At 39.6% G+C, this 24,565-nt stretch overlaps 2 protein-coding genes across 4 annotated transcripts; both read right to left on the bottom strand.

Moving 5' to 3' along the window:
• Positions 1-13,858: 13,858 nt before the first annotated feature.
• On the bottom strand, positions 13,859-19,560 carry ube2nb (ubiquitin-conjugating enzyme E2Nb). 3 transcript variants are annotated; one of them, XM_073480398.1, is made up of 5 exons: positions 19,468-19,560; positions 17,361-17,607; positions 15,973-16,113; positions 14,980-15,037; positions 13,859-14,304 (listed from the first exon to the last, which is right to left on the bottom strand). In XM_073480398.1, the coding sequence occupies exons 1-5, from the start codon at positions 19,495-19,497 to the stop codon at positions 14,268-14,270; spliced, it is 513 nt and encodes a 170-aa protein (XP_073336499.1). In that variant the 5' UTR covers positions 19,498-19,560; the 3' UTR covers positions 13,859-14,267. The 3 variants fall into 3 exon arrangements, 2 of the variants coding, with proteins under 2 accessions (XP_073336499.1, XP_073336500.1); XM_073480399.1 differs by lacking the exon at positions 14,980-15,037; XR_012180057.1 differs by lacking the exon at positions 13,859-14,304 and having other exon boundaries at positions 14,980-15,317; positions 15,378-16,113.
• Positions 19,561-20,977: 1,417 nt separating this feature from the next.
• mrpl42 (mitochondrial ribosomal protein L42) lies at positions 20,978-23,938 on the bottom strand. The gene is made up of 5 exons (XM_073480712.1): positions 23,823-23,938; positions 23,311-23,368; positions 22,444-22,528; positions 21,463-21,626; positions 20,978-21,093 (listed from the first exon to the last, which is right to left on the bottom strand). Exons 1-5 carry the CDS (start codon positions 23,899-23,901, stop codon positions 21,048-21,050), a joined length of 432 nt encoding a protein of 143 aa, XP_073336813.1. The 5' UTR covers positions 23,902-23,938; the 3' UTR covers positions 20,978-21,047.
• Between the last annotated feature and the right edge of the window lie 627 nt (positions 23,939-24,565).

Genomic DNA, 24,565 nt, shown 5'->3' with positions numbered 1-24,565 from the left:
ATTAAGCTCTGGTAAATTCGGCTTATATTTACAATGGCAAACAAAGATCGGGCGTTTGTTTTTTTATATACTCAGGGTGAGGTGAATGTTTTCGTAGAATGGAGCTCATCCAGTGATGAAGCGAGGTTCAGACAGTTGTCCAAGGCTGCAAAGATTGATGTGAGCTGCTGTCACTGTTGTATATTGAGCCTGTGACGCCTCTGAAAATTGATCCGTGCCCTCCATGAAGGTGTTTCTTCACCACTGTGGGAACAGAGTGTTCAGAGAGCCGGAGACTTTCTGCCTGGTCATAAACCTATAGTGTTAGTTTCATCGAAACTATAAGAAAACGTTAATATCTTCAACTTAGATCCATCATTGTTAGCCCAGTAGTCGGAGATATAGTCATTGACGATCGCTTATAAGTGAACTGGTAGTCCAAATATCAGGGATCTTTTTAGGAGTGTGGATACATTGTCACGTAGCAAGCTAGCTAATTACTTAGTTTGTATTTAGAGTAAATCTCAGAGAATCAAATATTCACTTTTTTTTGCTCCGTTTTGGTCTCCACCATCTCCAAAGGGAAATATCTGTGTTTTTAGCAGCTAAATGCTCCACTATGTTCACCAACTAATCAATTTATATAATAACTTTGTCTGTCCAATATCGAGTAATGGGTAGTGTACAGTGAGTTTATCAGAGAACCAACACAGACAGTGCTGCTGCTCATATTAGGCTGCCTGGCATGAACGTTAGCATCAACAACTATAAAATGAGCGCTAAGTTACAGTTGCAACTGTATGGAGAAGGTCTGAACGACTCTTTCCAGCCTGTGCCCTGTGAGATCACTGTGGAAAACTCACATCAACATCTCTCTTAACAGTTTATACAACAGAATAAATACAGGTCTCAAGGCTGCCGATGCAAGGATGACAATAAGTCAGTTGTGAGGGCTGAGGGACACAATGGAGGGTTGTTGTTTCACATTAAAGCCTGTCATTATGATCGCTGGGACAAAATAGACTCAACGTGGGTAAACATTACTTAGGGATGAATTACCTGGTGCAATCAGAAAGACGGGGAAGAATGGGGCGAGGTCATAGCTTATTTTTTATCGGCAGATCAATAAAAAAAGGGGAATATAAATAAATGTAAAAGAATATATGTGCAAACTTATTTTATGATGCTCTTAAAAATAATAAGACTTGAGTATTATTACTATAACTGAGTAACGTTAGCTCAGACTTCTTAGGCCACCTCTGGGTCAATGCTTCCCTCACAATGATGCCTCTGTCTCCTTGAGGTAGAACAAAAACACAGACACTCTATAATCATGTGAAGATTAGGCTTTAAGAGGCATAAACAAAGCCAGACAGTGATAGTGAGAATGTGGGAAAGTTGTCTGAGAATAAAAAACCCCGCAGTGTTGATGACACATGGGCATAAAAAAACAGGTAGACTCGAAACGTGACTGAGGCAAGACCTGTGGCGGTGACTAAGGCCGACGAAGAGGAAATCAAACGTCCACACTTACCTGAGGGCTGCCCTGAACACTCATCACACACTCATTTAAACAAAACTGTTTTTAGATGCAAAGGGTGTTTAACAGTGAGATAAAACTGACAAGTTTTAAAGCTTTACGGATTAGCAGAAAGTCAAAGAAAATCCGTCTTGTAATGTCCCAATCCAAAACTGAACTTTCATCTGTGTGGGTGCGGATGTCTGAGCTCAGGGTTCAAAAACTCAACCTGAAAAAACTTGTGCGCTAAAGAACTTCACAAAGAAACCAACTGTGGAAAAACATAGTTTACTTTAAGGGACATTAAAGGTCCCCAGAACACTGTTTGAAGCTAGAAAGGTGGCAGGGTCCACCACATATAAACAAAGTAAAACAGTATGAAATTGTTTGTTTATTTAGTTTGTTTAGGCATAAAAAAAGTCTATGAAGATCTTTCTCTTCTGATTAAAATTTGATATAGTGCACCTTTAAATACTAGACTTTCCAAAAGGTTAAAAGAGCAGAACAAGAGCATCATCAATTCTGCTCACCCAAAAGCAGGAAAAACCTATAAAGTCACCATGCATGGGCTAACAATCAGCCATTATGGTGTTCAATACTGCCTGTTCTGTCAGGTCCTGTTTTGTTGTGCCCTCATACTGACATTTGCAAGGCCAGACAATAAAAGTAGGTGACATTGAACAAATGTCATGACAATCATCTGTTGAATTAATGTAGTTCAAACATCAATTTTATTTCCTTCCGCTACAGCTTGTGGGCAAAACAAGCAGACCTGTCTGTACGCGTGTTATTGAACACCTTGTTATCAACAGGAGGCAAGTCTCACATGTATCCGGACATTGTTAAGAGGCTGCTCTATTGTTGTCGTGCAACAGATCCATCAATCTGTGGACAGACAACACACTGACAACACTGACTGATTGTTATACCCGACAACTTTACATCCTGCTGGCCTTGTTTCCTTGAAGTTTTTACAATACCTGTACCATCAGCTGTTCTGAAGGTTTTGCCATATACTGAATGTCATTGTTCTGGTCTCGTGCAACAACAAACACCAATATGGAAAAGTGCAATTGAAAGGTCATTCAAGTCAAAATTGCAAACCAAAGATGTTGCAACTTGACGTTTCATTAAGTTCAATTTTCTATTGTTTCTTGAGATAACTCTTAAGCTCTGTTTACGTTTAGGCACACCTGGTTAGGGTTCAGATAACATCATGTTTTGGCTTAAAATATCTGTGTTGGTCGCTACAAACACGACTGGAGATGTCCTGAGGTCTCTGTTTCTGTTTTTATTAAGATGATCGGAGCTTGATGGAAGTTCAGATACTTGCCCTCAGTTGCTGCATGTTTTCCCAACTGGATGCATTTAGACTGGAAGTCGGGAATACCTACTTGAAACTCTCGACTTCCAAGTTGCAATGGATTGCAACATTCTTCCTTCTTCTCCAACTGGAGGACTGTTTGTTTAGCCCAAGTATGACTCATTGGCTCTAGTAACTGTAGTTTATTTACTTCCTGGGGTTGTTTTTATGTTAGAATAAATGTTAGAATGTATGATAGTCTCTGTTTGGCAGCTTCTCTGTAGCATTTAACTTTCACTATTGTACAATGTAGTCTCTCTTTTATTGGAGTGATTTTCTTTATAATGTGCACATTGCTCAAAGTCTTCCCTGTTCTTGTCACATCTCTCAGTTCCCTCAGGGCATACAAAACATTTACTTCATTATTTCTTGGGTTTTCTCCAAGAATTGTTTAGCGGAGGTGGTAAACTACTCAAAACTACTATTTTATTTTTTTTATCAGAGGAAAATAAGGTCCCCAGAACACCGTTTGAAGCTAGGAAGGTGGCAGGGTCCGCCACATATAAACAAAGTAAAACAGTATGAAACTGTGTTGTCCTTTAAGGTCAGTTTGTTTATTCAGTTTATTCAGTCATCTGTCAGTACAGTAGAACAGAGCTGTGGTTTCACACCCTGTCTGACCAGCATCTACTGGAAACGCACATTCAGCAAAAAACTAGATAAACTCTCGCTAACTTAACAATAAAGATACAAGGTTTTTCATCTGGCTGTTACAGTAAGTACATTGCACCATGGCGTGCGGTGACACAGCTACTTAACACTGCAGCAAAACCCTCCCTGTGTAGACGCTTTCTATATGTCTCAGCAGAGTCTTTTCCTCATCCCTTCCCTTAGGTGTGGTGCTGTTTTATGAATGAGCTGTTATGCAAGAAAAGGTGACCTGAATACAGACAGACAGAGAGGGAGGAAGGATGGGAGAGTACTGTATGGCTGCAATTCAAGTGACATCACTGTGTTGTGAAGAAATGATGTGATTCATTTCTGAGGCGGTCGTTTGCTGATTGGTGACATCTGCTGCGGATCAGGTCACATCAGGTGCTATGATGAATACTGATGTATCCGCAAGTGTGATCGCGCTAAAGCTGGAGGTTTACTGGTGTTTATCAAAATGTTCGAGGTATAATCATCGTAATGACCTGATAATAACCTGCACTGGTTGTGTGGTTATCTTAACGTCTCTGCCAGACGAGTTGACAGCGAGCCAAGGCAACGTGGTTTAGGTGCTTGTGAAAATCTATCTGTGACTGGGCCAGTATTGAACTCTGTGTGCAGTTTTGCCAAGCAAATCCATTTAAGTGTACACCTCTGCCAACCGCAAACCTTTCCTTTATGCCTGAGACTCATTAAAGTGTGTGCTGGCTACTTATCTACCTGCCGTCACACCTGCCTACTGATGTTTATGTGGATTCAGGGTTTGGGGGCCTTAATCAGTCCATTTTTCCGATTAGTCAGATCTGTTTTTAATGTCAATAAATATTAATAAAGCTAAAACTACTAAATGATTATCCCTTTCTGCATTTGCAAAATGTTTTAAGTTTTTTTTAAAGCAACAACTCATACTAGCAGCTCTGTGAGGCTCTACTCAAAGGTGCAGAGCTACTTTGAGCTAAATGCCAACCTCATCTTGCTTAGCATAGGTGTGCATTAGTCTCCGAACCTATTTCCTTAATATCCCATGTTTTTTCAGTCACCTGTAAAGCACTTAAATTATATTTTGATTTGTTTGAAAGGTGTTATATAAATAAAGTTTGATTGAATGATAATAACCATCATATTCTCTTGTTATTTTAGGTTGAATATATATATAGGAGGTGTGATTTTGATGTTTGTGTCAGGAACTCGAATTGTACAGCTTTGAATCTATCACTGTTTGTTTCTGTATCATAAATAAAGTTATTAAAAACTGTTTTCAAACCAATGTTTTCACAACATTTTATAAATCAAATATTGAACTGATCATTTGAGAAAATAACTGGCAGATGAATCAACAATGAACGGTTAGTTGGTACCCTAATTAACATTGCGATGTAAACAGAAGAGGCCCGAGAATAGACCCTTGAGAAACTCCATGCCACTATTACTTCAAGAAGACCGAAATGTCATGCGTCAGCACGTGCAGGCTTAAATCCTCTGATTGAAAGTCCTTGTCTCTACTCACAGGTTTGAACCTTCGAATCATCCTCACAATGCACTGACTTCATTCTCAGATTAGACGATTACTCACTCAATGTTAATGATCCTGAGAAGTTGAATTGTGTCTCAACCTAGCGTCCTAATAATCGTCCAATCTCCAGCCTGTATTAATCTAATCTCTCCATGGAAACCCACTCAAGCACGACTCGGCCGAACAGACAAGACATATTGAACCCTGAGCGCTGAAACCTTGCTATCAGCACACTGTTTGACAGGTTATTGATCCGCATTGTCAGCAGCAGCATGACTTACGCAGGCGTGACTCCCTCTGATACAGTAGCATGTCATCTCTTGGTGCACAGTCGTGGGCTTATCTACGTGTCTGGGTGGTGGTTCTCCTGCTCGAGGCCCCATGAAGAAATTCAATGAATGGAGACGGTTAATTATTTACATTTAACAGTGCTGGGCGAGCCTACCACCATGCCCCTAATGACTGCATGTACAGTCATACATGTGTGTGTACATGTGGGTGTGTCTTTTCAACATCTGATGAGATCGGACGTAATTATTTCAAGTATCTGATCACTGATCCAAACAAAACAAAGTGGCAGAGTGATTTATTCGCCCCGATAACTTCATCACCGACCACAGGGAGATGTTTGTCGGAGTAAAGGTAGGAGAGTCACACAGTACTTGTAGATTCCTATCCAAAACCACACTTTGATTTCGTTATGTAGCTATAAAACGTGTATCATCTTCACACTCATCAGGAGATAACTGGAGGGATGAAGAAGAAGAGATGAGATTTCTCAACGAGTCCAGGCTGATTTCTGAGTGTTTTGAGTTGGCATGGAAGAAATAAAGGTTATGAGGAACGAGGAATGAGGGAGGAGGGATGTTTTTACTTCAGCACAAAGGTTAAAAATCTGCCACTAGTCAAACACCGCACAGGTATTTTCATAAAATGTGACTGGGTTGACGCCTCGATCCATAGCAACCCATCCCCTTACATTCAGGAGCCTCTGCAAGCACATAAAGTCACACACACACACACACACACGCCCTTCTAACCTTGTCTGCAGTGGCTGTTATATATAGAGAAAGAGCGAGGAAGTGGAGGGATGGCTCGGGACAGGCTGTTCTCGCTATGGATGGAAAACTCACAGGCCCGCAAGAGGAATCCCCATCAGCACCATCACACACACACACACACACACACACACACACACACACACACACACACACACAGTTCACTACTGTATCCTCAAGACCCAAAATTCAGTAACTGTACAGGGGATTCATCAGCCTCACGGAGACTGCATCCATGTTTTATCCAGTCTACGATCAGGACCAGACACAAAGTATTTCCTTAGGAACCAAAGTGCTGAACAAATTAACCTGATTATGGCACAAGATGTTGTAATGACTCATCCTTTTTTCTTTTATTGAGCCACCAGGATGCCCTGTTACGATTCATCCCTAGAGGATCATGAATGTCTGCACCAAACTGCATGGCAATTCTTTCAATAGTTGTTGAGATACTTTAATAAAAATAAAAAAAATGTCAACCAAATGGTGCGAAAGCAGGAGTTAAAAGATCACCTTAGTCGTCAGGACTCGTCCTCTAAGGACCATGAATGCCTGTACAAATGTGGAGCCTATCCATCAGATGAATGTCAGGTTACTCACCGACACGAGCAGTGTCTGTGGGATTTATCCCCTGAGGATCAGGAATTTCACAGAAATCCATCCAATGGTTGACAGATTTCAGTCTGGAGTCCACATCATTCAGTACTCCTACTAGTATATCATGCATGACTGTGACATGTGTTGACTCTGCTGTAAGTCTGGAGTAAAATCCATACATAGTAGCTCAGGTTAACCAGTTCTTACTCCTCAAACTTCTAAAAAATGGCCGAAAAGCCTCATTCCTAATTTACATTTACTGCAAACTTACAGTACAGCCTGCATTAGTATTCCACTGCAGCAGCTGCCTTGTGTAACATCAGTTTTTGGGACCTTATCTAACTCTTCAAGAAGTCATAGAGACACAAAATGAGACTGATGTTGTTCCAGATACCTGATGTGGTCAAACGAGGGACTCCCTTCAGGCGGACTGACTTGTTTTTAACGCATGGCAGAGTAATAAGGATGGTTATGTAACAGCAGCAGGGTTCAGGTGAGAGGGTGCTGACTGCAGTCCCCCTCCACTTCATCTGCAGTGGGACAGAGGAGGAGGAGGAGGAAGAGAGGAGGGAAAGTAAGAGAGGAGAAGAGTGAGAGATGGGAGAGGAGAGAGGAATATAGAGGAAAAGAAAGAATAGCAAGGGATAGAGAAGAAGAGGAGGGAAAGGGGAGAAGAGGAGAGAGAAGAAAAGGAGATGAGGAGGGAAAACTATAAGAGGATAGGAAAGAGGGCAAGAGAGGGAGAGGAGGGAGGAAGAAAAAAGAAAGGACATGATGAGGAGGAGAGGAGAGGAGGAAAGGAAGAAAGGAAATTAGAGGAAGTAAAGGAGGAAGAGGAAAGGAAGACGGAAAAAGAGGGGAGAAGAAGGAAGAGGGAGGAGAGGTGAGGGAAAGAGAGGAATATAAGAGTAGGTAGATGAGCATGGTACAATAGAAGAGAGGAAAAAATGGCAGTAGATTGAGAAAATTGGGAATTGAGAGAGAATTAAACATAAAAAAGAGGGAAATAATGCAGGTAAAGAAAGATGGTAAAAGAAACAAACAAGGAAACCATCAGCTCTCATAATAAACACACCACTTTAACATGCTGTCAACTTCAAAAACCACCATCTACCACAACTACCGGCCAACACTGCTATCAGGCTTCAGATAAGTGCTGATGACGATGACACGCGACAGCCAAAACAGGATGTTTGTCATCAACTGTCGGTTTAAACATTAGCGGCATGTGACGAGAATGTTTTCACCTGCAGTCAGCAATCACTGCGCGAGATGATCCGTCCGGTCAGAGGAGCAGGGCTATGTTTAGCATGTTGGCTTTACGTCATCGGTGGCAGTAATCACTGTAGTTGTGACTCTGTATTGTTATTTGGTTACATGATAAATTACACACATCTGTGTAGGTTTACCTTCGTGATTATTTTGGGAAATACATTCACAAGACAGGAGCAAATTAGGCCTATATTGTTTGAAGCTTGTCTTTTAAATGTGTCAACTCCACGTCGGCTGAATGCAAAGACTTATTTGGTCAAATTAGTTAACAAAGATAGTCTTAGTAAACCATCAATATCATGAATATCACCTTCAGTTAATATAATATGTCCAGTAAATGAAAGGCTAAAGCTAGCAGTTGGTTAGCTTATGATACCATATACACCAGAAATGGAGAAACAGCTAGCCATGTCCAAAATACCCCCGCTGCCTCTTAAGCTCGCTAGTTAACACATTATATTGTTTCATATTTGTCCATAATTATACAGCTAGCAGCTGGTTAGCTTAGTTGACCATAAAGACATGGAAAAAACAGCTAACATTAGCCTGACTCTGACCAAAGGTAACACATACCACTTACCACCCATAAATGTCACCAGTTAACACATTATTTTGTTTTATATCGTCCATATTAGCCAGCAGCCAGTTAGCTTAACTTCACATTTGGACAAAAATTAACAGGAGACAGCTAACTGGCTCCGTCCAAAGGTAAAAAAAATCCACCTACCTACCTAAAGCTCAGTTAACACACTACATAGTTTCATACCTGTCAATAAGGCTATGGCTAGGGCCAGGTTAGCTTAGCTTACCATTTGGACAGCAAACAAGAGGAAACAGCTAACCTGGCTCTGTCCACAGGCAACATAGAGAGAACAGCTAAAATCCACTTGCTGCCACTACAGCTCAGCAGTTTCATATTGTCCATTACTAGCCAGCAGTTAGCTCAGCTTATCATAAATGATTCAGGAGAAAACTTTTAGCCTGGTTCAGCCCAAATGTAACAAAATCTGCATACCACCTGTAAAGCTCACTAGTTAACACATTATACAGTTTCATGTCAGTCCATAAGTTAGTTACATCGAAATGGCGGGTTAGCTTAGCTTACCATAAAGACTGGAAACAAGGGGAAACTGTTAGCATGACTCTGCAAACCAACAAAATCCACCTACCACCTGCGAAGCTCAATAGTGTAAACACATGATATCATTTCACATAAGGCTACAGCTAGCGGTTAGCTTGACTTGTCATAGAGTTATGTTCTGGACTACTGCCAGCAGAGACTCCCTGCCAAGAAATAGTCCCAACATTAATTTAAAAATGTCCGTAGGCTTATATCTGTTTACAATTACATTATATAATCTGGGTGTGTTATAAACCATTCATTGATTGTTTATATACTGATTATAGGGAGGTTATAGTGAAGTGTTACCATGTCAATCAAGTCCTTTCTTGATTTTGCCCAAATTAGGCTAATCTTTAAAAACAGTTCTTGAAGTAAGCCTGTGCTCTACAGAAACCAAGTATGATTAATTTTAACTGTAACAGGCCACTATCCAATTTTAAAGGTTACTGCCGGCGTCCTACTACATCTTGGCGGGGCCTCAGCTACCATCGAGGACTCTGAGTCCTCTGTATTTCTGGGAATTTGGGCATCGAAGCACTCGGTAATTAAAACATCAACACATGGCTGGATTTTACAGGCAGATATTTATATTTAAAAAACAGTATTTCTCTAAAGTTTCAGTCTGGGCAGTGTGGAGGCGGCTTTAAATAGACAGTCTGTGTTGTCCCAGAGAAAGATTTGTTTTCACAACCAGTATTATGTTGGAAAACACCATTTTCAGAAAATGTATAGGTATATTTACATTTACTTTATAGGTAACTGTCTCGTGCTTCTGCCTGTTTCTCAACAGCCACGTTAAAAAGCTGTAAACAACACTAGGTCCAACTCTAGATGAAGGTCAGTTAACCATTTTTGTTACCCACTAGAGATAACGCTGCAAAATCACTTCCCATCGTTATTATTATGAGCCTAACTTATAAAACTTATGTGAACCTGCGATGTTTTGTAGCAGTAGTGGGTCACACATGAGCTCATATCTGTAAATATGAAAAGCATCAAGTCAAACTGACTAAGACTTAAAAATATCACTTCAGCCGGAGATGTTCTCTGGATAGTCCAGCGCCATAACCCTTCCCAGAGACAACGGCCTCAGGGACTAGTTAATGTTTTGTCAGATATTTCAGATAGCGACGAGAATCATTTCCTGCAATTCTACTCAAAGAGAGGCTGCATACCAGCTCGGATGACTCACTGTTGCCATATAAACCGAGCCATGATCATAAAACATTGCGAAAGCCTTGTTTTGCCAGTGAGGAAACAGGAAAAAAGGCCCCATGACAGGTGCCTCTGCTGTAGCATATATATAGTATGCTTTGCCCAGGTATCCAGATACCTGTGGCTTCATGTGATACACCTGAGAGGATGTCACTTAAAGACAAAATGAACATAAGCCCTGATGAAGCCTGCAGGTGGTGAGTTAAACACATCATTATGTTTATGAGTACCTCTGTACTGGTAAGCAGTGTTTGCTTTCTGGTGCAGGTAAAATTTGCTTGTAGCACCACCTGGTGAACATCTACACAACCACAGGAGGAAAAGGAATACAGGCTTCAATAGACCTTTTCAACAGCAAAACCACTATTAACATGTATAACATTTATATTTTTTTAATACTATACATTTAGTGGTATTAAAATGCAGCAATAAGTATTATTTTGTATATTTCTGGTGTTGTTTTGCTGTTTTTATGCATTACTTGTGTAGTTTTGCACTCTTTTGTATGGATTTCATGTAGTTATATGATGTTTTTGTATACATTTTGTGTAGAGAGTAATATATTCTATATTTCTCGAGTTTTGTATCTAATGTTTAAATATCTATCTATATTTCAAATACCTAGCCAAACAAAATCAGCCCAGTACAGTGTGTGTCATTGGTCCATGCTGAGTCCAAAAGTCTATTTTGCATTTATTTAGAATAAAATACTGTTTTTTTTCATTACAAATGATAATTTTGGCTGAATTATTTGAGTTAATAGTTGTAGGCAACAAGAAATTTCAGAGTATCTCAGTATTTGTTATGCCCCCCCCCCTTCGACAGCTTGCACTCAGGCTGGCATGGACTCCATGAGTTTGTGAAAAACCAGATGACTCATGTCATCCCACAGAGCTTCTTGTGACATCACAGAGTGCTCGGCTCTTTCGGTCTTCAGGTGCCCCCGGTACATTTTCAATGGGGTCGAGGTCAGGTGACTGTGGACTCCTCCGTCTTCTTTGGTCTTCAAGAGTCGTCAGATTTTTACACAAACTCGTGGAGTCCATGCCAGCTCGAAAATGATCAAATAGTTGCCTTAAAAATGGAAATTCCTGAAAAAAAAGACTTAAATGCATAAAATTGGTTGCAGAATTACCCTCGAGGCTGTAAACAGTCACAAACTCCACACAACATAAACCAGACGAGCCTCGACTTACTTACTCAACTCAGTTTATTTACAGTAAGAGTAATTGAAGAGCCATGTTTGCAAATGGACTGAAATTACCGACAGAACTCTTCTCATTTTCTTTACACATGGGGAGCTGATTAATTAGAGTTTGATCTTTTCAATATTTTGATCTAGACGCTTTCAAAAATCCAGTGAGTGACCGTTTTCTTGGTTTAGATTACTGTCAAGTCCCTTCGGGGGGGAAACAATAAATTAACCAGGGTTTAAGCCGTGCTCCATCTTCCAGACTTGAGTAAATGTAGCAGTTAGAAACAGTTAATAATAATAATAATTCTGGGTGGGGACAGGACACAAATCTAAGCGACACCTAAGCCTCCAACAAAGAGAACAACCAAACAAAAGAAGGCTTAACAAAAGTAGTTTTACTACACCATCATGTTACAGTCCTCCCTCAGATGAGCCATACAGAAGCCACGTGATTACGTCGGGTCGACTTTACGGGCGACGACCCTTTAAAGTCACCATCTGATGTCGTCCCATCAACACGGCATCTTTTAAAAGGAAAGCTAAGAAGTCTTTTCAACAGGTCAACAAATCACAATCTAGAGTTTGACACAAGGTTTTAAGGACCGTTATCTTGAATACGTTTTATTTGTAATATCACTTTTCCCGCTACTACAATCACCCAATTAAATTCACTTGCATAATCATCACAGATCAGTTATAATAAAGAGCAATAAAAGAGGGAAAACAAGGTGAAAAACAATTTTGTAATTGACACCAAAAAAGCCTCAACTTTCCCTTTAAAGACGAACTCAACGCCTCGATTCTGAACACAACACCCTGAAGAAAAAAACTAGTTTGAGCTGTCCCGATATCAGTTTGATTATGGTACATGCCATTTTTTTAATGAAGTAACACTGAAAATAAAATAAGAGAACAGGCAACATAGATAGCACGGACAGACAGTTAAAAAAGGGAAATAAAAACAAAAACAAGTGCCGTGCACCCTTTAAAAAAGGACATTTTCAACACATTTGTAGTAGTCTGCGACAACATGCATACAGTTCCTTTACAACACAAAGAGTGTGCGTCATTCTACCTTTGTGAATGTGTTGGGAATGGCTTTTTATAAAAAGCGTGTGGAAGTAGCCTGCTCACCCTCCCCAAAACTGTCCGACAAGGTTTTTAATGGAGACTTTTTGTACAACACGTGAGATGAAAGTCATTCCAGCGATAGTTGGAGACCGGCGTGTGGAAACGTTTGATAATTTCACACGCTAACAGAACAAAACATGACATGAAATCAGCTGATTTTGGGTTATTAGAAGCACAATCCTCATCTAATTAGGTTGAAGCATCTAAATCGAACAATACTCTGTCTTTTCTATCGTCCTAAGAACAATGTTAAGATGTAAATAATGAAATAAAAAGTAAAATTACATCTGCTGGGGCCACAGATTGATACCAGTCATGGTATGAATGCGTTTAATTGTTAGCTGTTCGCTGCAGCTTATCCTGTGCAGGGTCCAGGGTACTGATACTGTGTCCTCTACAGTAATGAAGGAACCTTCAGGCCGTCTTCAAGTTTATTTTACAGTAAAGACATCTGATTCGTTAGTGGTGAAAATGCTCCGAGAACTCCTTTATATTTTTTTCTAATTCATAATAACCTCACTTGATTTGTGCTGCAGTTATACAGAGTGTCTTTCGAAGGCTTATGTGGGATTAAAGGAGGGTTTAAGGAAGTACTACTTTAAATTTACTTGCTATGAAGGTGCGACATGTAAGAATTGGCCAGCTGTCTAGTCCAAACAAAAAGGAGGCAGCATATCACAACGGCTAACTGTAGCTAATGTTAGCCAGTTAGCTCGGTTAGCCATGCAGTTAGCGGTCCGCACTGGGAGCTCAGGGAGTGTTGGCGTTTGCATCACTAGATCAGGAGCTTTGGACCGGTCAACCAAGGCTAGCTGGTTAGCATGCTAACTTCATTCATTTTGATGTAAAAATTGGAATTTTTCAAACTCTGTTGGTTATTTTAGTCAAATTTTAAACGTTCTCAACTCAAAGTCTTACATATTGCACCTTTAATGTCCAATTGTACAAATAAGATCGTTTTTGCTGTGAAGGTTGCGCCCCGGTGTGCTCTTAACTACAGCAGCTTCACCACCGGCTTAATATTCAGTGTTGTGATGTGGTGGTATGCACAGAAAAAAATCCAACTAACCTCCTTGGGCGCTATTTTCCAAAAACTCAATATTCCCCCAAAAGGAGTTAAGAGAAAGCTTCAACCAATCATTCATATTTTTCGCCTTACTGAGGAGAAACGACAGCTGTACGCTCTCTATGGGTTGAAATAACATCTCTCACAAAAAGACATACAGATGTGTTGACAAATAATGAATGTGTTAAAAGAAGAACAGCTTTAATGGATATTTTGCAAACGTACCAGTATATGTGCCCAGTTCAGGACAGGACAGGACAACATATTGCATGTATATTTTTTAAGACTGTAGTGGGGAGGGTGTCATTCTCTGTCCATGCACTTAAATAGCAACACAGGAAAAACAACAAAACAAAAACAAAAAAAAAAAGGTTAACACACACTTAACGCGTCTTAGAGAGGAAAATAAGTCACCCAGAGGTCTGCAGCAGTAAATCTCGTCATTTCTTTCAAATAAATTTGGACTTATAATCTTATCTTTTTTTTTTTCTCTTTTTTTTTGTGTCCGTTAAATTCAAATGTTGACAGAATAGGAGTACATTTTGTGGATCACATTCAGACGCCTCGTCTCTCTTCTTCTATACTTCAGTGTTTCCCGCGTAGAGCCTGGTCCATGCTCGGGCTGTGGGACAGAAGACACGGAGAGATAAAATGGTGGTGGAGGGCGTTAGGTGCAGGACTGTGGATAAGGAAAGTGTTGCAGAGTGTACACAGATACTCCCAGAGCGGGAAGTGTTTCAAAGGCTCTGAAGCATAAATGCCAAAGTTGTTCCAGAAGGTGTTGAGAGAAAAAAAGATTTACTTTCAGTATCGATTAATCTGCCATTTAATAATGGACTAATGACTTAGCTGTTAAATTCCAAAGCCCAGGTCGATAAATTCAAGTTTCTTGTTTGTTCAGCAGTTCAACGCCCAAAGGCTACCAAGTCTCCGATCATAGAATACTCAGAAAACCAGAAAATATTCACATGTGAAGCCGTTTGATCTGATATTTTGTTCGTTATTGATTGATCTCTACCTCCAGATACTCTTAACTAAGATTTTGCTGGTTTTCTGTCATTCTAACTTGAACACCTTTGGGTTTTAGACTCAAACTTAACAAAACTCAAAAGAGATTGTGATGGTTACTTCCTCCTATCTTTTGGCATTTGCATGAGAACAAACAGACATAGCACTGGAGAGTTAAATGGCACCAAAAAGTCAAGCTTCATGAACAAGAAACCCCAAAGAAAAAAGGCCAAGACGAAGTTCTGTATACACCAACTGTACAATACCAATTAAAAAACATAAACTTTACAGTGGTCTACTATATGGAGACCTCGATGCGAATGCGAAGCGCCTGGTCCATGCTCGGGCTGGAGGAGAGACAGAGAGATAAAAATGGTGGTGGAGGGTGTGAGGTGGGGGTGTGGTGCAGGACTGTGGATAAGGAAACGTTTAACAGAGTGTACACAGATGTGTTGCAACTATTGACCGATTAATTGAGATGATTGAATGTATAAAACAGCCACAAAACTCCAAACTGCAATAACGCATTCCTTTTACTTTCTTTGCTGATGAATGTTTACGTCACAATGAAACGCATTAAGATCACGTTTGTTGATTTAACAAGTGTGATGCTACATGTGATCGTCCCTGACAAACACATGTAGCACTAAATAGCACAATGGCAGCAAAAAGTCAAACTTCAGGAACAGAAAAACTGTAACTGTACAAAACAGCAGTTAAACAGTACGATATTATAGGTATTGGAAGGCCGCGATATTTTTCCTCTTTCCTGTAGTGCCGTTTGTCCGTATAGATTGTTTTGGCGTGAGCTGACGAGGAGTTCTGGAGACATCGGCTTGTGGTGCTCAAGAGGCCAAAACAATCTATGTTTGAAAAACTCAACAGCAACGTCTCTTTCCAGATATCCTCACACAATTATTCAAGATGATCCGCACACCTAGTCCTGAGCAGTGTTACGTAGAAGCTATCTCCTCTCTACACCCTCATCATCATCATCATCATCACAAAGAAGCGTGAACCTTCTAGCTTTGTTTGTTTGCTTCTTTTTACACATAACTTTTCATTTTGTTTTAAGCCTCTCACTTTGAATCGAGGCAAATAAATACAAGCATCTTTTCCCTCAACATTTTAAAGGTTATGCCACTAATAACTACAGACACACAACTGTAGATAATAATAAAGTAAAGACACAACATTGTTATTGGTGATCGCTATCGGTCGACACTGCCTCCCAGCGATTGGTGAATCAAGGCTGAACCAAAATATTGAATATATTCCTCACCTGTCTCGATGGCAGTGCTTTCGTTTTTCTTCCACTGCTCTGCAACATCGTTTGCCAGGGGATCATCTGGATTGGGAGCACTTAATAATGCCTGGATAGATAGCAACACTGTACGGATCTGCAGGGCTGGAGACCACTTATCTGGAAGGAGGAAAGTTCAGAAAAGACAGGGGGAAAAAAGATGACAGCTCAAAAGGTCAAAATTGTAAAACAACGAAAAAAACATGCCAGCGACAGAAACCAAGCAGCAAGAATTATGAAGCAGATCCAGTTTGTCCTCAGGCTGTTCAAAACTGAAAAACATGTCTGGCTCTAATCAACCAACTGAATCAAAACAATAAAATATGAGCAGGTGACAACCTTTGCGCACAGATCAGTGTCTCATCGGATCACAATCTGTTGCAATGTTTTCTTTATTACCTAACAGCAAGTTTGGCAGCGTCTCTGCTGTTGTTGGTTGTTTTCTTTTGCCAAATAATCCTCACAACTCCAGTTTGTTTACCTCAGAACATGATTTAATGGTGGTATCCTGAGGCTTTGTTGCACAAGAGTGCCTTCTACAGATATAACAAGCAGCTTTTCAGCAATCTTATATAAAAGCTGCTCTTTTACCTTATTCTCATTATGAAAACAAAACTAAATATGTGAGTCGATGCATTACGATGCTTGTGTGTGTGCTTCCTGTTTGACAGTCAGATATGAGGTCACCGTGCCAGCCAAGTTGCTGATATGTGACATTTAAAGCATGTAGATCACTACAGTCAATCACATGGCGAATTACAGGTGTAATCTATATATCTGTATCTTTTTGTCCCAATCGGGAAATTCCCTACATTTTTTCTGGCTCACCAGCCAACATTTCGACTGTACGGTAGCTTCTCGGTTGCTCTTGGGAGCCCCCCAAAGAACCTCATGGGCGGGAGTTTCCCATGAATAAGATATGACAAACCTTGTGTTCGCTACCTGTCCTGCACAAAACAGCAAACATAAAAAGGTGGTTGGTGAACAGAGAACATCTAGCAGCAAAGAATAAAATATTTTTCTATGAAAGGGCAGGAATTACTGGACTGAATTTGTTGTGCGAACAGAAACGTGACGCCAATGCGATCCCTTAAATGCCCTCTGTCATTGGGGTATGAAGTGGGTAGCTGCTTGCTCACACACTGGGATCGATTAGCCGTGTATGTCAAGAGACATAAACTTAGAAAAACTTTGTCGCCTCAGAGCAGCAATCCAACACCGTTTACAATCCAGCTAATTTTGCTGATTCTGTGAAACCAACAAAACCGTGCGTCAAAAAAAAAAAATGCTACTTAACAATCGTGAGTGTGGCTCCATATTAATGCCAAACAAGAAAAAAAAAATCAACAACTATGATGTTTTCTTACCTTTCAAAATGTCTAAACATATTCTTCCCAGTTTGTCAACATTGGGGTGGTAGATTTTGGTCATGAATCGCACTTTGGGAGCTGCCATGGGATACTCTTCTGGAAGAAATAGTTCAAGTTTAAATGTGCCTCCTTCAAAAGGAGAGTCTTGAGGCCCTGAAATGACCACATGGAAGTAACGTGCATTCCCTTCATCGGGCGTAGCCACGATCCCTGGAACAGGCTCTGCGATCAACCGCTGTGTCTCCTGAGTGTGGTTGAGAGTGAGAAATACATAACATAACGCTGTTGTTGACTTTTCTGAAGCACAAAAAAAAAAAATGATTTTGCAGAACTGTGGAGGTGTCAACAGACAACAGACTTTCAAGTGTATAATGGACGAGGACGTACAATTTCAGCCTGCTTAGTCACACGCGCACCTTCAACCTCACCCACTTTCACAAAACAACATTCCACAAGTTATTATTAAACACAGAAACTAAAAGGCAGGTGAGGGCCCGAAAGCACTTCTCACGTACTGGACGATGGATCTGTTGAAACGGCTCAAAACTTCCCACCTACTGCTGTTGTGTTAGATATAATAATTAATTCAGGGCTACAACTAACGTGTTTTTCATTACAGATTAAAAAAGGTGCAACATTGTAGAGTTTTAGTTGAAAACATTAAAAAACTATAAATGAGAAAGTGGAAAAAAAATAGCATTTTTGACTATATACATGTATTTTGATGCCGCGACATCTACTAATGTTAGCATGCTAACCAGGTAGCCCCAGCGTGTCCGCTCCAAAGCTCCTGCGCTAGCGGTGTGAGCAACAACACTCCCCTGGTGCTCTGAGCTTCAAGTCCGGACAGCTAGACGCACGGCTAATCGAGCTAACGGCAGCTACAATTAGCAGGAGTTAGCGGTTACGCTAGTGGATGTGCAGCCCACTTTTTGTTCGGGGTATGAATTAGACACCAATTCTCACATGTTGCACCTTTAATTTATGCTTCTAATAAATTAATTGTTTGGTAAATTAAATGTCCTCAAATAATCCCAAAATACTAAAATGCAGACATGTTCTGTTTTATATATCAGGTCTAAATTGGTTTGTCACACACAGATTATAATAGGTTTTTTTGGTGTAAATCAAACAAACTATATGATCAAATTTAGATTAGAAGAAGTCTTTAGTTTTAGAGCAAATAATAAACTATTGTGCAACATTCAGAGATCGTCTACGATGGAAATCGAAAGGAGGAAGTGGAGCATTTTTCACATTTCTGCAGTTGATAAAGCAGGTGCACTCAAAACATCTGCAGTCAACAGGAAAGGAAACTGGTTTAAGCCTGTTGTAAAAGCTCCTCGGTTCTTTCTTTAAAAACAACAGGTTGCTCTTATGGAAGCTGGGTTGCCTTTTCCACTCTTCAATGTTATGTTAGTGGCTGTCAAAAAACCCTGCTAAACCAGAGCGATAGCTGCTAGATGTGGCGGAAAAGGCTGATCGCGCCCACTGCCGGGCCTGGCCCAGCGAAGTTGCGGTGCGGTTGAAGGAGGAGAGACCGCAACGCAACAGGCCTTGAATGTCTGCTTCATTTACGTTTCCCCTTTCTGCCAAAAGAAGCAAATCCTGTCGTGTTTGCTTCGTAACGGGCGTTTAAACGCTTTCCGACCACAATGGCAGCGTCTCAGATCAGCGCCAGACATGTGTAGTTACCAATCACCCAAAGCTACAAGCTGCTAGCCTAGCTTACTTGGCGAATCCATTCATATGGCGACTAGGACGAAATGTCATAAATTTGTTGATTTAATACCACAAATTAGCAACCCGGTAATCCGAAGACTATAATTTAACCACGACGACAAATCTACTCGTACGAAATAATCGACCACAGACCAGAGCAGACGGGAGTAAACGGAAGTGCCAAACAAAACACTTGCAGACACGGACGAGCGAGCTAGCTTGATAACTAGCTAGATAAGAGCTAACTGTGCTAGCCGCGCTAACGTCAGGCTACACGTTGGGATAGCAGTAATTGTACGTCCATGTTCACACCGAATAATCTTTACAATACTCACACACAGGCTGATTAATATATATAAACAGTGTCGGGTGTAAAGTGTACCTTAATAATCCTACGAGGCAAACCGGCCATCTTGTGTTAGCTATTATATTTTTAGCCGTGGACTCGCCTTCTCTTCAGGGTTGGATTGACTGAGCTGCCGGGGCGGGGACAGTTAACGCACTCTTCCGGTGGCTTCAGATGACGTAAGAAAATATGCTGCTGCTCAAGTTTGTCTTTGAAAACAATATTTCAATTGTTGTACTTTTAAAGGAGCACTGTGTAGTTCATAGGAAGAACTCTCTTCGTTTTCATGACTGAATAAAATTAATAAACAAACTGGCCTTAAAGGACAGCACAGTTTTAGTTTGTTTCTATGTGGCGGACCCTGCCACCTTTCTAGCTTTAAACAGTGTTGTGGGACCTTATTTTCCTCTGAGAACAGCTTGGTTATTCAGTATATTGGTATTATTACCTCATTAATATTGTAAATATTAAAATTCTGAGCTTGAATTCATTCTCCAAAACTACATAATGCCCCTTTAAATATTGGTCCCATTTTAAATGTCATTTCTAATATTATAAATACAATTTAAAGCTTCCTGTTAAATAGTATAAACTGGTCTTTTCCTTTGTTTCATATTACCTTAACATTTTTATGATAAATAACAAATAAAAATGTATTTTGATAGATACACAATAGTCCAGATAAAAACAATGAATCACTCAGTTGTAAATAAGAATAAAATATTGCTTTCTGTTTCTGCCTCTATAGTGGAAGTGTGTTGGCTTTAGTGATAACAATGTGCTTTCATGGTACTTTAAATTAGAAACTGAAGAGCTTTTATTTGAGGTATATGGTTACTACAGGTAGACTATGGTGGGAACAAGTTATTTAATAAATGATGCATGTGATACACTCCGTACAAAAAAAGACAAATCACTGAAATGACCACTTAAATATCTAACACTTTGGTCAGGGTAGGGTCAGTCCCTTTCAGTTAAATTCAAGTTCATATATATCATTGAGCTTCCTTTGCTGAAAGGCTTTTGGCAGCAAAGCGTCGACAGTAAATCCTCCAAAATCCACCGAAGAATGAACAAACAAGGAAAGCTTTAGGTGAGTATATCTTTCAGGTGGCAGATCTGTTTCTTCAAATCCAACAAAGGAACACCACCTTTTATCCACTGACTCTTTAAGATACAAATCAACATGTTGGATGCATTTATTTTAATGATATCATCAATTATAAATATTGCATTTATGTTGCACTGATAGCCGACACTGATTACTAGAATATTGCTCTCTCTTGGATGCCTGTTTAATTTCTGCTGCATCAATATTACAAATAAAAAGTCAGAAAATATCTTAATCAATTGATTCTCTCCTGGAAGTTAAATGCGACATAGAGAATAATTAAATTGTATATGAACACATGTTTAAAGCTCAGCAAATTGCAGTGAGATACAAGAATCCTGAGGATGTAGACGAAACAATACACAGGAATGATTTCAAAGCCATATAATTGTTTCACTGTAGCAGCAGTGACTCAAAAAACTCATGACAACCAACTTAATATTTAACAGTTTATTATACAATAACAGACAAACATCATTTGCAGTTCTGTGACTTTGGCCTTCGACTATCTGTCCTTTGGAGGATCCTTCTTTCTGCGTCTGTTGTGGTACCTGTAAAGAAACAAAGCAGAAGGAAACCACTTTTTTGTGCTGTAAAAGCATAAAACACAAAAAATACTTCAAGAAGCCGGCATGTGATTGATCCAGTCCTGATAAACCAGCACTATGTCCATACTAACACATGACGTTTACACGCAAAACAACTTGAATCTTCTGGTTTTTAGGAATAAAGTGTTGTATAAATCAGGCTAAAAATGACAGATGAACGAACCCCTTTGTAAAAACCTTCAGAATATAGTAAATGAGTAGAAAGTTTGGTTCTTCTCCTTGCCGAGTTTTGATTTGTGGAAAGGAGCTAGCAGTCAGCCTTTTATAACAATACTGATGTCAAAGGGCTTTATAGATGCTGTGTGTACTTACTGTCCGACTGGATACCAGCGGTGTTTGGTGGTGTAAAACATCTTGCTCAGCTCCTCGATAGTCGGCCCCTCTTTGTCCTTCAGCACCTCCTTGCTCAGGTGGGCCTTTAAAACCTGGTCGTGGGTCTCAGCCTGGTTGGTCAGGAGGTCCGGTCGTTCTATTGGCTGCAAAGATTAACAGTCCCGAAAGACTCTTACAAATGTAACCACATGTTTATTCCAAGCAACCCTGCAACAATTTCTATCAGTCTATTCGTGCTGATCAGTGGCAGCAGTATGCAGCCACTCTTCCCCCAGGCCGTCGCACTGATGAACACTTGACCAGTCACCCAGTGTCAGTAACCCCCCTGACTCCAAAAACCATCCACTCATAGTCTTTACATTCACAGACCAAATTGCACTTTATATGTATATATGTGTATATATATATATATATATATATATATATATATATATATATATATATATATATATATATATATATATATATATATATATATATTTCTACCTGTACATAATTGAACAACATATATCCACACTGTAAATAATATAATATAAATATACTTAAATATATATTTATATATTTATAATAGTCCGGACTTCTGAACACCTTTTAACTTACTGTTCTTTGTTGTTCTTGTTCCTTCTAGTTGAATGTTGTTATGTTTGTTTATGTTCATGTCTATGTCTATGTACATTGTGTGCGAAGAAAAACCAAGTCAAATTCCTTGTTTGTGTTTCACATACTTGGCCAATAAAGCTGATTCTGATTCTGATTCTGATTCTGATTACAGTGCTTCAGATTGTTTTTTACAGTTCTGTGTTGCTTCACCTTGTGCCAAAGTCTTATAAGCATTCCTAAAATTTGGAAATAAAGAGTTTAAAGTTACACTTAACACCTTCATGGACAGGCTTCTATTAAAGCACACATACATGGTGTAACAAGTAACACAATATCTGAGGTTAAAAAGCACCCTCTCACCTGGGTGAGCTCGTAGGGAATGTCGACAGTGGGATGGTAGCACACGATGGTTTTCCCGTCTGACGTCACACCGATTTCCACATTACTAAATCCAAGAAATTTGAAGGTTATTGTCGTGATTCAAACAGTATCTTTATAACAAGTAAATACTTCAGCAAGCCACCGCTCGACTGCAGACTGAGGCGTGTACGTCAGAAATAGAAGAAACTTCATGACGATAACTAGCTTCAACAGACCAACAGGAGATGCTGATCACTCACGTAGCATTTACTTTTATATTAATATTACCAGAGCCAGTTGACATTTATTTACTTCACGATTAACATAATAACTAGCAGGCTTCATACACCCACAGGCCAAACACACAGCCGGCATCTATAATAAACAAAACTGCCACTGCGTCCCAACTAAGGATGTAAGATTTCTCATTATAAAGAAGAAGTTCATAGCTTGTAGTTTCTGCACACTTGAGGGTAAGAAAGGCCGAGATGTAGTGACCAAAGATGGAGGATTTAATATTCAAAGCTCTGGTAAGATTTGTTGTGTTGAAACTAGCCGGTAATATGATATATATCATGCATCACTAGTCCCAACAATTACATTTACACCGAACAATCAACTGTGACCTACAACACAGTGACAACCTCCTCCTGATAATCATGTTGCACAATCTGGACCTCAGCTGCCTTAAATCTTAACAAAGCTCGCTCTATTTCTGTTTGTTTACCTCTCATTCAATGAAATAAGATTAAAAATGAAGGACGTTTTCTGAAAACGTACAATGTATTCATTAAATGTGTCATATAAGGGGTTTAAGTGGAGCTTTTTGCCACATCAAGATGAAATATAAGTGTACTCTTCACATACCTGCCATCAAGTGAAGGACCAGTGATGGTTGACTTCTGTCGCATTGACACCAAACATGCTGCAACACAAAACCAAACAGATAAGACATACACATACTATGCAACTAACATAATTACAAGGGCAAATATCAGCTTCACACGTAGAAGCGTAAACCCACTGCATGTCTCGATTTGACGTCCCTCCAGTAAGACCTAAAGATGAGGCTAACAAGTTATGACACCTGCCAGAAAGCCAACATGGAGGGTGAAGAGGACACTGAGCTGCTTTCAAGTAATGTAGCTTTACTCTTTTGTACTGTAAATAAGAATATTTCTGTCGAATCGTTGATAAGAGACACGATTTTGACAACAGAAACACTATTAATGCGAGCCAAAATCAAAATACTGTTTACCTGCTAGCTAAACACATCTCAAGGTTAGCCGCTGTTAGCATTCCCTCCCAGCACCGCTGCGTTATAAACAGTAAACTAACACAACATTAAATCTTTTTTAACTGATTACAACACAACTTACTTTGTGCATTTCGCAGTGTGGTGCCACTAGAAAGTCTCGTTAAGAGGCTGTGTAGTTTACACAAATGACCCGACGCCATGCTCAGTTATTGTCGAGGTGTGCGTCACTATAATAGTCTCGTGTGAGCGCTCAGGCTGACTGACTTTTGGTTCCACTTTCCAAACGACATGTAAAGTAAGTCTAGCCCCTTCCATAAACTATACACATGAAGAAAGTTTCTTATCTTATTTTACAACTTTATTTAATAATTGTCCATTTTTATTTTCTTTTAAAAAATGATTTTTTATAAAAGGGCTTTTAATAAGTGTATTTTCTTGTTTACAATCTTATTCATTTGTTTATTTCCTGGATTTTCAGTGTCTTGTGTCATGTCTTTATGTTTTAATGTCCTCCTGCATTTAATTCTGTAATTAAACTTTGTTTTTTACATTGTGAGGAACTTTGTAAACTTTCTTTTTAAAGTGCTATGTAAATAAAGTTTATTATTATTATTTTGCAGATCTGGATTTTTTTATAACAGTATATTTATCTTGAAGGCAAAGTCATGGCTCCTGTTAGGGTTTACAATTTTAAATGTAATGTATTTTACCCCCTTGGCCACAGGATAATCTTTGTTGATTTTGTTATATGGCAGTATTTGTGCATGTACTTCATATAAGAACAATCTCCTGTATTGATTCAGTCAGATTCAGATTCAGTTGAACTAGGGTGGTTTCTATCCCAATACCGGGATAGGAAATGTC

This window comes from Pagrus major, chromosome 14, assembly GCF_040436345.1.
Source record: "Pagrus major chromosome 14, Pma_NU_1.0".
Classification (NCBI taxonomy): Eukaryota; Metazoa; Chordata; class Actinopteri; order Spariformes; family Sparidae; genus Pagrus; species Pagrus major.
This window is presented reverse-complemented; position numbering and strand designations above follow the sequence as displayed.